The sequence below is a fragment of the Chamaea fasciata genome, unplaced genomic scaffold (assembly GCF_029207755.1).
Source record: "Chamaea fasciata isolate MVZ Bird 193981 ecotype frontalis unplaced genomic scaffold, bChaFas1.0.hap1 SCAF_10, whole genome shotgun sequence".
Lineage (NCBI taxonomy): Eukaryota > Metazoa > Chordata > Aves > Passeriformes > Sylviidae > Chamaea > Chamaea fasciata.
This window is the reverse complement of record NW_027094095.1, coordinates 30,098,574-30,113,103: the sequence shown is the minus strand read 5'-3', so window position 1 is coordinate 30,113,103 and position 14,530 is coordinate 30,098,574. Positions and strand designations below refer to the sequence as shown.

General features: G+C 42.2%; 1 protein-coding gene across 11 annotated transcripts in view; it reads right to left on the bottom strand.

The window, feature by feature from the left end:
• The window catches only part of NFIA (nuclear factor I A), a 250,817-nt gene that overhangs the window by 33,603 nt on the left and 202,684 nt on the right, over window positions 1–14,530 (bottom strand). For 9 of the 11 annotated variants that reach the window (XM_066192925.1, XM_066192928.1, XM_066192930.1 and 6 more), the window contains 2 exons: window positions 7,378–7,556; window positions 4,607–4,772 (listed from right to left, as the gene is read on the bottom strand). In XM_066192925.1, the coding sequence (XP_066049022.1) occupies window positions 4,607–4,772; window positions 7,378–7,556 (345 nt within the window). The remainder of the gene's footprint in view (window positions 1–4,606; window positions 4,773–7,377; window positions 7,557–14,530) is intronic. The other 2 variants (XM_066192926.1, XM_066192935.1) reach the window with 1 other exon arrangement.

Below are 14,530 nucleotides of genomic sequence, written 5' to 3'. Positions count from 1 at the left end.
ACAAACAGTTTTGGGGATGTTGTGTGTTTTAAAGTTGCCTGCAGTAGGGAAATGTTACTTCTAAATATACTTTCCTGAAATAATTGTTAAGAGCAGGAGTGTGTAATTCATCATTGTTCTGGATTAAAAGGATTGGTAAAGATGATTTGGGTGAGTGATGACCTAATGAACCACTAGGTCTCCCTTTTACAGCCCAGGATGACAGGTACATGTGTTCAGTGTGAAGAGTTGTCCTGTTTCTCAAGCTGCAGCAAGAGGATTAACTGGAGAAACGAGGTGCAGTAGAACAGTTCCTACTGCAGTGCATTCTGCAGCTGAGTATCTGAGAGGAAACTGATTTTAGCAAACTGAATGATAGAGTCAACCCTCTTTTTTTATGGATGGGGAAAGAAGTGAACGGAAAGCTCACACTTGCCCAGAAGGTGCTCAGTCAGTGCATAGCAGAGGAAGGGAGAGAAGGCCAATCTGATTGCAGGATTGTGGAAAAGTTTAGGTTGGAAAAGGCCTTTAAGATCACTGAGTACAACCCCTACCCCAGCACTGCCAAGGCCACCACTGCCCCATGTCCCCAAGTGCGATATCCACAGGGCTTCTAAATCCCTCCAGGGATGGGGACTCCACCACTGCCCCTGCTCCAGTGCTTGACCACTATTTCTGTGAAGAAATTTTCCCCAATATCCAACCTGAACCTCCCCTGGTGTGACCTGAAGCCATTCCTCTTGCCCTGTCCCTGTTCCCTGGGAGCAGAGTCCTACTACCCTCTAGCTGTCCCCTCCTGTCAGGGAGTTTTACAGAGCCACAGGATCGCCCCTGAGCCTCCTTTTCTCCAGGCTGAGCTCCCTCAATTCCCTCAGCCGTTCCTAGTTCTCCAGACCCATCCCCAGATCCATTTCTTTCCCTGGACACTCTCCAGCACTTCAGTGTTTTTCTGCTGGATTCAAGGTGTGGCCTCACCAGTGCCCAGCACAGGGGAGAGAGTCACAGCCCTGGTCCTGTGGCCACACCAGAGCTGATCCAGGCCAGGTGCTGTTGGCCTTCTTGGCCACCTGGGCACACTTGGACTCACGTTCATCTGCTGCTGACCAGCATCTGGCTTTTTCCAGCCACTCTGTCCCAAGCCTGGAGAGTTCCAGGGGATGTTGCTACCCAAGGGCAGGACCTGGCACTTGGCTTTATGAATCCTGTACTACAGCTGTAAGATCATTCTCCTCATCCTGACACAAATGTCTTTTAACAAGAAAACTCCTTTGTTCAAAGGGACATTAACCAGCAATGAGTTCGTTTAAGTTAAGAGTTGTGAATCTCAGACAATAACACTTTGTTTTAAAAAGCTGTTTAAAAGTCAGGGTGTACAGGATGGCAGTATCTTAGGCTCTGCTCTGGAATGATTTAATTATGATGGTGATAAAGCCCAACTGGAATGTAGTGGAGGTGGTGTTTTCTTTGGGCAGCGAGATATTAAACCCCAAAACTGCCAAGTTCAGGAAAATATTGTGTTGTGTTTGTAATGGGTTACCAACCAGAGAAAATCAGGAAGAGATCTGAGATAAGATAATGTTGGGTCTGCTTCTGATATCAAAGATGTGTTCTGTTGAAAAAGGTTTTGTGGAGGAAAAATGAACCTCCCAAATCTCGTGAATCCCATCTCCATTGTGCCATCTGACTGAGGAAAATGCTGGCTTTCCAAAGGGATGGAATTTGCAGCTGAAATTGTCTGCTCCCAGAGCATGCCTGGCCACCCAGTAGCGGCAGATCCCCAGTGTGCATCTCCAGGGGCTCTTCCTTCCTTGGACAGCACTAATGTTCATGTTTTGGTTAATGTCACAGCTGGAGAGTTTCACTATTGCTCTGAGAATCATTAACCACCTTGTTGTGATTTTTAGCTCTCGTTCCCAGGAGGCCATGCTGTATTGAACAGCTGCTCCTGGCTCCTGCACCCCTCAGGAGGGCCATATTCCAATTTTTGGTTGGGCCGTGACTGCATTTTGTTTCTGCTGAGGGCTTTCTGCTCGACCAAAAAAGGGAAGGAGAATGGAGCAAATGCCAACCCCTTTCACTCCATTTCCTTGGGAGGGGGTGGGGGGGGGTGGTTCATTCTCTTCCACACGGCTAAGGAGAGAGTCTGGCCAAAATTTAACATCACTCCTGCCTTTGTTGCATAAGTGACTTTCCAATATCCTCGAGCTCTGTGGGGCAGTCAGCCATAGCCCGGCGACACTCCCAGAACCGGTGCGCTCCAGCAGCTCGTAACCATGGAAAACACCTTTTTGTGAGGCTCTTGTGGAACTCTGGTGAATCTGCACTCGCTATTTGAAGGCTAATATTTAGTTAAGGAAAAAATAAACACGGAGGGAAATGGAGGGTTGGTCCTGATTGACACACTGAATGGAGCCCAGTGGGTCCTCCTGGCAAACCCTGCCTGCGACGCCGCAAACTTCAGTTTGCTTTCCTCTTTTATGTGGCCAATGCTTCCACTGGCTTTGGTTTATATGTCATAGTTTTTCTTAGAAAATATTTCCTATAATCTACTTTTCTGTAAAATTTGTCCCTAAATTAAATTATATGCTTCTTTACAACTCGAGTCACTGTTATTCAAACCCCTCACCAAAAGGAAGATGCGTGCCTGAATATGTACAGAACTATATGTTTAGACATCAGCGTGGCTAATTAACAAACAGTAATTATTTTCCTAATCTTTTGTTTAAATACCATTAACTGGCTGCTCTTGAGAAAACCTCCATTCCCAATTAACGTGGCAGCTGTCTGCTGAACACAAAGCCCAGTGACCAGCCCCAAGATGACACCAATGGGTGTCCTGCTCCCTTCAGAGGAGAAATGCCCATTTTTCTGCCAGCTGAGAATCCGGCCAGACACACTCTGAGCTTGTGTACACAATCACAGTATCATAAAAATTAAGATTAGTGCTAGAATGTTGTTGGGAATCTTTTTCTTTTCTTTTTGACACCAGACACTGCCAGTAAACTGAGTCACAACCGTAATGACAAGTACACACTGACCTAGTTTTGTTTTTCCCGGTTCTGAAGACAAGGAAATAGTAAGGCATTGCTGACTGTGCTCAGTGATAACTATGACTAAACATTAACCTTTTAGATCCCACCGCGGAATCTTATCGATAGGACTTGGAAGTCCCCTCGGAAAGCGTCAAAACTCCCCGTCAGCACCAGTGTTGGTCTAAGGTCAGAAAGAGGAGCGGAGGGGAGGGAATGAATCAACTTCTTCACTCAACAAAAATCTGCTGATCAATTCGAGAAGTCCTGATTCTAGAAGATCGTGTTCACAATCTGACCAGACTGTCTCATACTAAAACCCATTTCAATTTCCAAGCGAGCCAGAGCATCTTGCTGAGTTTGCAGTTGATGCACTATCGTGTAGCAGAAGGCAATGAAAACCTCTGAGGAACTACCAGATTTTAAAAATGCCCCCTGGAACCTGTGCAAGCCTCCTGAAAAGTATAGAAAGCTTTAAAAACGTAGGCTTCACTTGGTCTGAAGAGTGAGTACCTCTCTGCACATCAAGCAGTGGTTGCATATAGCATTTAAATAATAAGCTTGAAAAGCACACAAAGGGATTTGCTCTTTCGATTAGATTGATTTTTGTTTGTGGATGTTATTTGGACTCCCTTCACTGTGGAACAAGTCCCCTACAGTTGCCATTAAAGCACTGAAAGCTTCCCTTTTGTTTTTAAATGTCAGTTTGAGCATAGCTTCATTAAATCATTTCACAATTAACTCCCTGAACATCCAGACTTTTCTTAAAGCATCAGACACAGCTGAATTGCATTTGTTTCCCAGAAGAGTGACTCCAAAGTGGTATCCCCAAGTGTGTCTCCAGGAATTCGTAAATTTGACTTGTGGCTACACAAAATGCATATGGGAGCCGTGTGGGTGGTGGGAGAGGATTAGAGCTTTCAGCCGGGCCCTAAGACATACCAGAACTTCTTGCCTAAAATGCACGGCGTAAGGGAAAGATGTCTGGCTTAATCTAGGAAGATTTACTCCCAAAAGAACGACAGTTGAAGTAAACTGAAAAGGGTTGTTAGTTTAGCCCAGTGTGTGTAAGCAGGGATGTTTTCAAGGAGATTGCCTGACTTCCATGTGGGATCTATCCTCTAAAGCCTGACTTGAGACACCAACTTATCACAGAACCATGGGGTGATCTGGGTTGGAAGGGACCTTAAAGATTACCCAGTTCCAGCCCCTCTGCCATGGGCAGGGACACCTCCCACTAGATCAGGTTGCTCAGATGCCCATCCAGCCTGGCCTTGAGCACTTCCAGGGATGGGATATCTACTTGAATCCTCATGGCAGCAAACAAGATCCCAAAGATCCGAGCTCTGTGTCACAGCTGAGCCACCAGCCTCGATTTCCCTCACACGTGCTAAAGTGAAATGCCAACCAAGTCAAAAATAAAACTGCAACCTTGAGCTAAGGCTTTCCCTGCTGACACGGAAGCAGCTCAAGAGTTTTGTCCATCATGGAGAGCAGAGAGCTCTCCTGCTCCCCAAGATGTGTGCAGTCCTTATCCCTGCACAGCCGAGCGCCGGCGGTGCCGGTAGCCCTTGGATCCCGCTGCCGTCTATACTTACTTGGAGAAGTGGGAGAGGTGGCCCCTCCTTCTGTTGATGTGGTTGGAGGTTTTGTGTCTGGCACTGGCAGAGGCACAGGCCTAGCCATTGGTGGCGGAGGTGGTGGTGGCAACATTGGGGTAGGAAGGAATGGATTGTGCACCTTGCCTTGGCTGCTACCATTGGGCTGCCGAAAAACAAGCAAACAGACAAAAATTATACTAAAAATCAGCTATCAGGAAGCTCCAGCAAAAAACAATCTAGTTAAAAACTGTGTGCAATACATTTACAATTACTTGAGAGGTGGCAAAGAAAGTGCTGGCTCAAATTCTCCATGGACTTCAAGGAACTTTGTCAAACTCTGTGAGCCTTGTGAAACTATGGAAATTCTGGCTTTTAAACACTTGTCCCATTAGCAGCTTGTCTGAACAAAGATTAAATTGTCCTGGATTAAATTCTACTCCTCTTTACATTTCCTGCAGCACTAACCCATGATCAGTGAGATGTGAAGCAGTAATTTTGACCCCTAAAATCCCCCAGTTTTGTGCCTCTGTTATACCCTCAGGATATCAGTGTCTAGGACTTGAGCGTAAATTTCTTAAAGATACTGCTCATTAAGAGAAAAAACAAGCGTTTTTGGTGGTCTTAAAAATCATGCTGATATCTCATTACAGGAAAATGAATGAGTGTATATTAAAATAACTGCTCTCCCACATCCCTTTTGAGTTAGCAATAGCGTAGCTCTTGGTTTAGCTGCCATTAGGATCATATGGAGAAATGACTGAACTTAGAACAGCTTCATTTTACACACTGGGAGAAAAAAACCACCCTCCCTTCAGTCTGGGATGTGGTCAGTCACAGGCTGAAGGGGATCAGCTATACGAGTGTGGTCTTTCAATTAATCACCAGAAAAATGTGTCCATAAGTAAAAGTGTTTTCAAGTATCACAAAAACAGGGATCAGGCTTAGAAAAACATGCCAGCCCTCCCCCCAGCTTATTAAGTTTACATTTTAAATGTAACCCAGCCTGGACACTTGAAAACCATACAGATAGATGCCAAATACCATTATAAAGAGAAAGTAGGACAGGCTGTGAATCAGGTGTTCCATTTTAGTGACAAAAATGATGAGATCATTTTCGACAGCACTCTACAAATTGATCTCACTGCAGCTCTTCTGGCACTGCACATTGGCTTTTCCATTGATGATAAAAGCTCAGCTTTAAACACAGATCCATATTCTAAGTACTGCTAAAGAAAATAATATTTTAATTCCTGTTAGGGTTTCCATTAGCCTGAATTGCCGGGGACAAAATACTCATCCTGGCAAAATACTTGGGAGTTTATTTTCAATTCACCTGCTTTGACACTGACAAAAGGCCTTAAAGTTGTGGAGGTGCAAATCACACTTGTGCTAGAGCAAAAATGGTTCAGGGGATAAATAAGATTCAAGTTCATCTGCATTTAACTTAACAGCACTCCCACAGACTTCAAAGACTGCAGTTACTAGAGTTTGCAGCAAGAAGCAATCCTTCAGGGGTATTTATTTTTCCAACATCCAGTACCTTTAATAAACTAATACATTAGTGACATCTCTCAAACACTATCTTGTCTCCCAATTAGGTCCCTTTCCTGCCAAGAAGACCCCTGCTGCCTGTTCATTGTGAGTGTGCTAACAGTTCATAATGCTGAATGGTTTGGGATAAATTAAGCAAATGAATACTCAAGGAAAAAGAAAAGCACTGTATTGATTTGTTGTCTAGACATAAATGTATCTGCTAACATATTGCAGACATTATTCAAAGCCAGGACTGGCTGGAATAAGTCGAGTCAGTTTTTCTGCTGGGGAAAGGAAAACACTGAGAACAATGCAGCTTATTAAATAAGTGTAATAAATTAGATGCTAATAATTAAACTAATTCTCATTAACACTTTCAGTATGTCAGGAGAGAAGCAGTAATTTTGCCAGTTATTACTTCATTGGCTGGAAAAAGTTACATGCATTACATTTCATGAAATATTCAGAGCATTATTTTAGATTTGATTTACATAAAATTTATAAATTCTGTATTCGTCCAGAATGCTATTTCAATAATAGCAAGATGATTCACTTTATTTGATTAAAAAAAAATGAAAATGGTTATTTGAAGCTTTGGAACTCTGCTTAATTTTTCATAGAGATAAGGGGAAAAGATAACTGCTTACAGAAATAACAAACCATAATAAACTGTACTTTTAACATCTTGAGTTCAAGTACTGGTCAACTTGATCTAAAGTGCTATAAGGCAGTATTTTTTTTTTTTTTAATGAACTTAGCTGATCTGAAACATCTGTTTCTCACCCTCCCTTTTCCTGCTCTTCCCCCCCCCCCCCCATTCTCCCCTGAACTTCAAAAATAATTAATAAAAATTATTCTGCCTTCGTATTTTGTTAACCCTGGTTCCACAAGGGTTACAACACATGGCAGCAAAGTCGTTTGTGGGGGGACCCAGCAGGTCACTGAAAGCACCAGCTTCTCTGACACTTTAAGCTACTTTCACCACAATGTGGTCGAGTGGTTTTTTGGGGGAGGTCTCTTGTTGTTTTTTGAAATACTTTTGCAGCACAGCATTATTATTATTATATATATATATAAATATGGTTGGTTTTTTTTTTTTTGTTCTCCCTTCCAGCAACTATTCAAGGTGTGCTCCTGCAGGCGACATGCTGTTAAAATAACCCCATCCATAACCCCGTGGTTAATTTTTTACAAAGGACAAAACACTTCTGAAGAAAGAAAAACGGCTTCCTTACATTTAGGAACCCCACCTGTCCAGCCTGCTGACCAGCGTCGGGGCAGACAAGTTGGACAAACTCTTTCAGAGTCTCCTGAGGATGATAGCGGATTGCTGGGTGTGAGAAGTATGGCCCAGGCTGTTGGATAATGGGTGATGTTGGAAAATGAAGAGTCGATGGTGTTGCATGTGGACTTGCTATAGGAAAGAAAACAAAGACGTTATATAGAGTTTTGCCTCTGGAAAATAAAACAGTTTAAATCTGTTGTAGTTTTAAGTATCTTTTTGTTGTTGTTGTTGCTGTTGGTTTGTTTTTTAAATGTACAGTGTTGTTTATACATCAATTAATATATTAGACCACATTGTGTCCTACACTCACTTCATCTAGATCCTGGAAGCGAACGGAGCCAGACATTTTGAAGGATTTTCTGTGTTTTTAGTGGACACGTAGGAAAGAATCAGCAGTCCTTTGTGAGAGTGAAAACTATTCATCACCTTAAGAGCAGCCCTCATCAATCAGGCAATAAAAAAATGTATTTGGGAGATTAGGGTTGATTTAATTGACATTTCATGTAACTTGAATTTGCACATACGAATCCATTTTACATTGTAGTATAAACGGTCGATAATTTAAAAATGGTCTAACGCTTCTTGTTGTTTTTTTTTTTTTTTTTTTCCTTCCATCTCACTTCAGGAACATTTATTTTAAGTAACGTGTTTTCGTTTAATGAACATGCACAAAAGTGGCGAGATCGTTTGGAAAATTACATTTACATTTCTCCTGAATAACGTTGGGCTCAGATCTTCAGCAAGCCCCCAGCTCCCTCTCAGGGATGAAGTTTAATTTGGTGAATTTATGGGCCAACAAGCCAGCTGGAAAATGTACTCCAGAGAAGGTGCAGAGGTGTGATGTACACAAGCCCATTGGCAATGACCGATTTTACCCTCAGCTGATTTCAGCAGAACTACAAGTGCAGCTTCAGAGCCTTTTGCTCTCCTACATTATGTGACACCTTCACCCAGTTCCTTGGCCTTCAAAATATATTGGGCTGGACTCTGGTTACCCAACAGTGCTTTCCATTGTTAGTTGTCACCATGAGGTAGCAACTGCTGCCACTTACAGTGCCATGAATTCTCCCTTTAAAAATGAGGATTCACTCTTCCTTCAGAATGACCAATTAATCTGGTTGCACACAAGCTCATCCGTAAATCATTGTTTATTTCTCACCAAACAGTCATTGTTGCTCCCTTGGCATGTTACCCTAGGAGCCTTTCAGGGGTGTCCATGTGCAGAGATTGTGCTCGCACAGTGCATATGACCAAATAGATAAAGGCAATGCAAGGAAGGAAAATCCTACAGAAACTCAGGTGTTGGCTTGGAATTAATTTAAATATACAAGAGGGGGAAAAAAAAAAAGCCTTTGGCACTTTTGGAAATACTGGAGAGATGCAGGAAAGTTAACTAAAATCAAACACAAATGAGCAAACATTCATTTCATGATGAATGTTATGAAAAACCTTCAGTAAAATAAAAGCTAAAATCTGCTTCTTACTCTTGTTCCTTGCCAGTTTAATAATACGACACTTTATTAATAATTTTTTTTCTTAAGCATTATTAAACCATTAGCAAACTCAAGAGCCTGAAGATGTGGATAAAACATGAACTCAGAAACAGCAGCAAGGAAACTACTGCATTTTCCTGTAAACATTCATTAAGGGTTGGCTGGGCAGCCCTTCTGTACACGTCCCTTTCCACCACAGGATAGGAATTATTGCTCTGACACCACCACCAAAAAGAGCTGCACTCATGCCAGGGGTGCTGGTATGGGATGGATGTGAAACCCTTGTCCTTGTCATGAAAAGCTCCCCTGTATCCACGTTAACCCCACAATTCTGCTTCCCTTAATTCTGTTGAAAATATTCCCAATAGAAAGAGAAACGTCACAGGTAGAGATAATGGGGGATTCCCTTCAGTAACTGTGAGTGACCACCATGGAGCCTGTTATTACAATGGACAGAGAACTAAACAGTGTCCAAGGAGCCACCTCACCCCAAAATAATCCCCTGCCTTTGACTGGTGCTGCTCTCAGGTCGACACCTCCATTCTACACACACACACACCTTCAGTCAGGTAGATCCCAGCCAGCATTTTGATGACTACAACAACATTTTCATTAGCCTACAGTATTTCTGTCTCAGTCCCTTTCTTTGTATCTACTTTTGTAGTTCCCCCTTTCCTTGTGTGCCAGATGGAATATGAAGGATGAAGATAAAAGTGAGAAATGGACATTTATGTGACAAACATCTAATTAAGTATGAAATAAATTGGAATTTCTGAATGATAAAAAGAGAATTTCCTTTTAGTATCAGCTCTTTTAATACTCTTTGAAATTGTTATGCAACTGCACTGTCCTTTATACACATCTGGGAACACACTCATTTCTGTACTTCTGCTGGGTGAAAAGGAGATTGAAATGCATCTCAGTCAAGAAGGAATAAAGAATTGTATCCAGGGAACATTCGGGAATTCAAAGCCAGGCCTGAGACAACAGTGTATTAGCTTTTCCAAAGTATGGCTCTTCATTTAGTAATTTGATTTGCCCTAAGAAAGATGAAAGAAATACTCAGTGGCATGTGAGGAGCAAGCCTTTCTCTGCTGTCTTGACCTCCTCAGCATGTCCGGGTAGAAAACAGAGTGGAGAGTGTGTGTCAGTGACCTGCCCAAAGAGAGAGAGAAGGAAAAAGGAATGCAGAAATGATCAACAACAATTCAGCAAGGCAAAGTGCTGCGAGGAGAAAGCGGTTCCTCTTTGGAGCCGTGGCCAACTCCTCAGCCCATCTCCAAGGGCTTCCTGCTGACCAGGGAAGCACTGGGGGAGGGAAACAAGAAAATTGGCATCATTCCTCAGCCTGTGCCGTACACTGACGTGGAGGGGTCATTTTCTTCTTCGCATAAGAAGTGACGAGTGCAATAAGGATCTCCAAAGGTTTGTTTTTGCAGCCTCTGACTAGGAAATAGCAAATTTCTCAAGTGCCAAAAGAAAGGGCTCTTTGATAAGAGGAGTGAAACCACTACTATTGAACTGATCAACATTACAAATGTGCCTGCCTGATACCAGAGAGAGGGAATTAAATGTTAAAGTCTAAAATCTGCTGGCCCAGACACAGACCATTACTCTGATAGCTGTGTTGTGGTCAGCAACTCTGGTGAGTGCAAAACCGGCCACTCCAACAAGTTCTGAGTGCAGAACATAACCGTGTTTCCAAATATAGGGGCCCTCACAAGCATTTTTAATCAGTTAAAGCACAAGGGGTAATGAAGCAGGTCATTATTTTCCCTGTTTGCCTCTAAAAAGGCCAAGAGCCCTTTCAGTCATGATTTTCAGACTTAATAAAAATGATAAAGTCTTTAATTCCTAAACCCACACCTACAGTGATGGAAATTACCCTGTGCAAGAGAGAAGAGGCTCTTATTGCTTCTGATGGGATATTACAAGTCTCAATCAGAGATTGTAAATTCTTTGAGATCTTGAAATGGAAGATAAAACAGGTCTTTGTCTATTATTTATTTACTTATTGACTTATTATTTATGTATCCCTAAGCAGCTCCATCCTGCCAAACCATATTTCTCCTGGCGTCTTTCAGCCTGTGACATTTATATTTTATTATTGACCTCAGTAAATGACATAAAATATGACTTCTACAATCTATGAAAAGATGTGTACTCAAGATCAGAACTTCATTTCTACCTGCTGTAGGTATGGAGGAGTTGGACTCTCTGGCGTTATGAAATCTGTTATTTTGTGTGGGGGGGGTTGGAGGCAGGAGTTATCCTTCCATCTCAAGGCAAGCATAAATATTTCAAAGCACACATGATTCTAATTCCATTGAAGCTTGTCTGAAACATCCCAGACTTTCTATTGAAAATGAGATGATAATGTATGGTGGCCTGCAACAGATATACCAGTATTTTAAAACTGCTGCTATTGGGCCAAGTAATTATGCAGTACAGCTGTTGCGTGCTACACTGGATTCCTCAGTGTTTTATGAGCTCGTGGTGCTGTGCAGCACAGAAGTCACAGGATTTTTCAGAACGCTGAATTCCAACCTCTCATTAATGCAGGTCTGCCTTGCCTTTCCCCTTCTTGATTTGTAGTAGCCAATACCAGAGTAAGTAACCAATAAAATAAGCTGCAGCATTGATTAGGTGAGCGCTGCACATGGCCGAGGCTCTGAAGAAGAGCCAAAACTGTGAATTCTGTCCCAGCGAGTGATGAGATAATAAAGGATCAGTTAATTTGAAACAGGTTGCAGTTTTCTTCAGATATTTAGGATCCTGGAACAAAGGAGCAGTTCCTAATAAAGAGCACTGGGATCCTTGCTCCCAGGGAGTGCTTGCTGACATGGGGAAGGGACACCTACAGTGCTCAGAGAGGTTCTCCACCAGCACAGCCCAACATATGGGAGCACATATTGATCCATCCACCTTCCATCTCCTCTTCCAAAAAAGAGCCCTGCCAACCCCTTCAAGTCCACACGACTGGATGGAACTTCTTTCTTCCTGAAGTTGTTTGAAGTCTTTGAAGGGGTGGTTTGGTGTTGCTCAGGAAAAGGTGTTATCACCCTGGACTGTTCCAGGGAGAAGTGCTGGGAATCCTTCACAGGCACAAGGGCTTCTCCATCAGCTGGATCAGAGCACAATACTCAGATACCTCCTCTATGAAGTGATAATTAAGTTTACTAATACTTCATTAAACATTGATCAGCCTTCCTAGAAATAGAAACATTAGAACCATAATGAAACGGGATCGTTTTTTATCCGCTTGTTTCTGAGGCCATTATAATTGGCTTCATTACAATTAAGAAAGTATTTTCTGAAAAGTCATTTCCCTGGAAATGTTAGAGAACAGTTTGTTCTGCTAGCGACTTCCACGTCAGGCTTCTAAGTTGCTTTAACTCCCTGCATGCTGCAAACTTTCTCCTGCCATTCCAGTGATGCCAGTTCAAATTATGCGAGATGGATCCCACCCTTTGTACCTCAAAGGTACTTATTCTCAAAATTGACCATATTAGAGGACTAATTGGCTAAGCCACCATGCTGGCTGATGTGAAATGCTTTCAAACACCATGAAACAGCTGTGTTTATCGGAAATATGAAGAGTGACTTTTTAATAAGGAGATCTGGCAATAATCCAAATTTGTTGAAAGGAACTTACACTTCTGTGTATAATACAATAGAAGAGGTAAAGAATGGAAGCCTAAAACAATAGCTTTAAGCCCACAGATTTTGGTGATGAAAGCAGTTACCCAAACAAGGAAAAAAAAAAATAATTAAGAAACTTGTGCTGGGATTTGCAGAGGTCCTGAGAGAATTCATTAACTGCTTTTGAATTTCAATGGGAGCTGCTTCCCTGTAACACTTTAAAAGGTTTCTGAAAGTCCCCATTTTTTCTTACTGCCCATTAGGAACAGACTTTAGGGTGATAAAAGTAGAGGAATTGCTCACTCAGGTTGGCAAAACCTGCTCCAACTTAAATACTGAGCTGCTGAGGGTGGGACTGACCAGTCCTAGGATGAGCCCTTGGAAGGGAATTCACATCCCTGGAAAACTTAGGTATTTGTTAAGTCCCATAATGGTGCCATGGGGCTTACATGTTTAGTAACAAGTTTTTCAGGTCCAAGGATGAGCTGAATGCAAACTGATCCCATCTCACATTCCTGTTTGCAGGGTCAAGGCTGGGAAATCATGGAGCTGAAGAACAAAACAGGCTTTACCTTCTGAGCAATTTAGGTATCCCTCGCTCCCACATTCTGTAGACAAACACGGATGAAAAATGTAAAATATAACAGAAATAGCTGACCAATGCAAGAGGCAGTGAAACACCCTGGATAGGATGGATGGAGGATCTGTTCCTGTCCATGAACATCAGAAAGACGGGCTGAATTGCAGGCTATCCATCCCTCAGCTCCAGAAGTCAAGTGCAGCTGGCCAGCTATGCACTGCTGAAAAGAACAGAGCCACGGTATCTCCAGATCAGGGCTGGCTCTCAGCCCTTTTCTGCTGCTCTGAGTGGTGCAAGGCACCTGGACCCTTTGTTCGGAAACACTCTTCCTGTAAGAAATTTTGCAGTAGCAAGTGGGAGGCAGGAGGACATTTTGCCAAGGCCCACGGAGCTCCTAGCAAAAGGAAAATATGCTTAGGGCTGTGTTTGAGCTGAGGGTTTATTGGTGTACTCTGGGCTGCTGAGTGTTACAGGCTGCTTTTGAAAACCTGTAGAGCTGAACTGAGCACTGGTTCCAGATTCTGGCACGGGCAGGGGGCCAGTTAAGTTAGCTATTTTGAGCAGAATGTTTTAAAACATGTCAGAATTCTGCTGCCTTTGGGAGATCAGAATACTATAGAATTGATTACATCGGGACCAAAATAAAAATCAGACCTATAGAAAGCACTCCTTCCTTCCAAGACTACAGCTAGAGGTCAAAAAGACCCTAATTTAACACATTTGTAGAATTCCTGCCTCGCACCAAATGCTGTCAACTTCTGCATATTATTATTACTTTTAATACACATGATGCATTCTCATATATTCTCATCATAAGATAAAAACTACTGCTAGGAGAATATATCATGTCTTTCTTATAATGAAATGCAGTTGATAAGTTTACAATAGAAATGTAAATTCTCTTAAAAACTACAACCTTTATGTGTGTGATGATATAATTCTGCTTTGATACTAAAAAGGGCATGGTAATGGAATCTGTGACTTTGGAGTGATATATTGCTGTTAAGTTAATAGGACTCCACATTCCCATTTCTAATATCAGTGTTTTTCCTCCCTTTCATTCTGTAGATGGTAAGCTGATACTACATAAACATTGTTAAAGCTATAGTTCCACGCTACAGTAATTCACTTAACTTTAACATGATTTATGGTTCTGTCAATAGAGGAGGTTGAAAATCCAGAGCTCTGATGCTTAAACATGGGTTCCATATTTAAAGCAATAATGTGCTTTTTGTGTGTGTCTGAAGCTAGAAGAATTTAGCATAAAGCAGAGATAAAAATATTATAGTTCACTGCACTGTTTAAAGCATATAGTTTAACTCCACGGATACATCAAAGAGAGCAAAGGAACCAACAGCAGCGTCAGGAAAAGCATGGGCAAAATACTT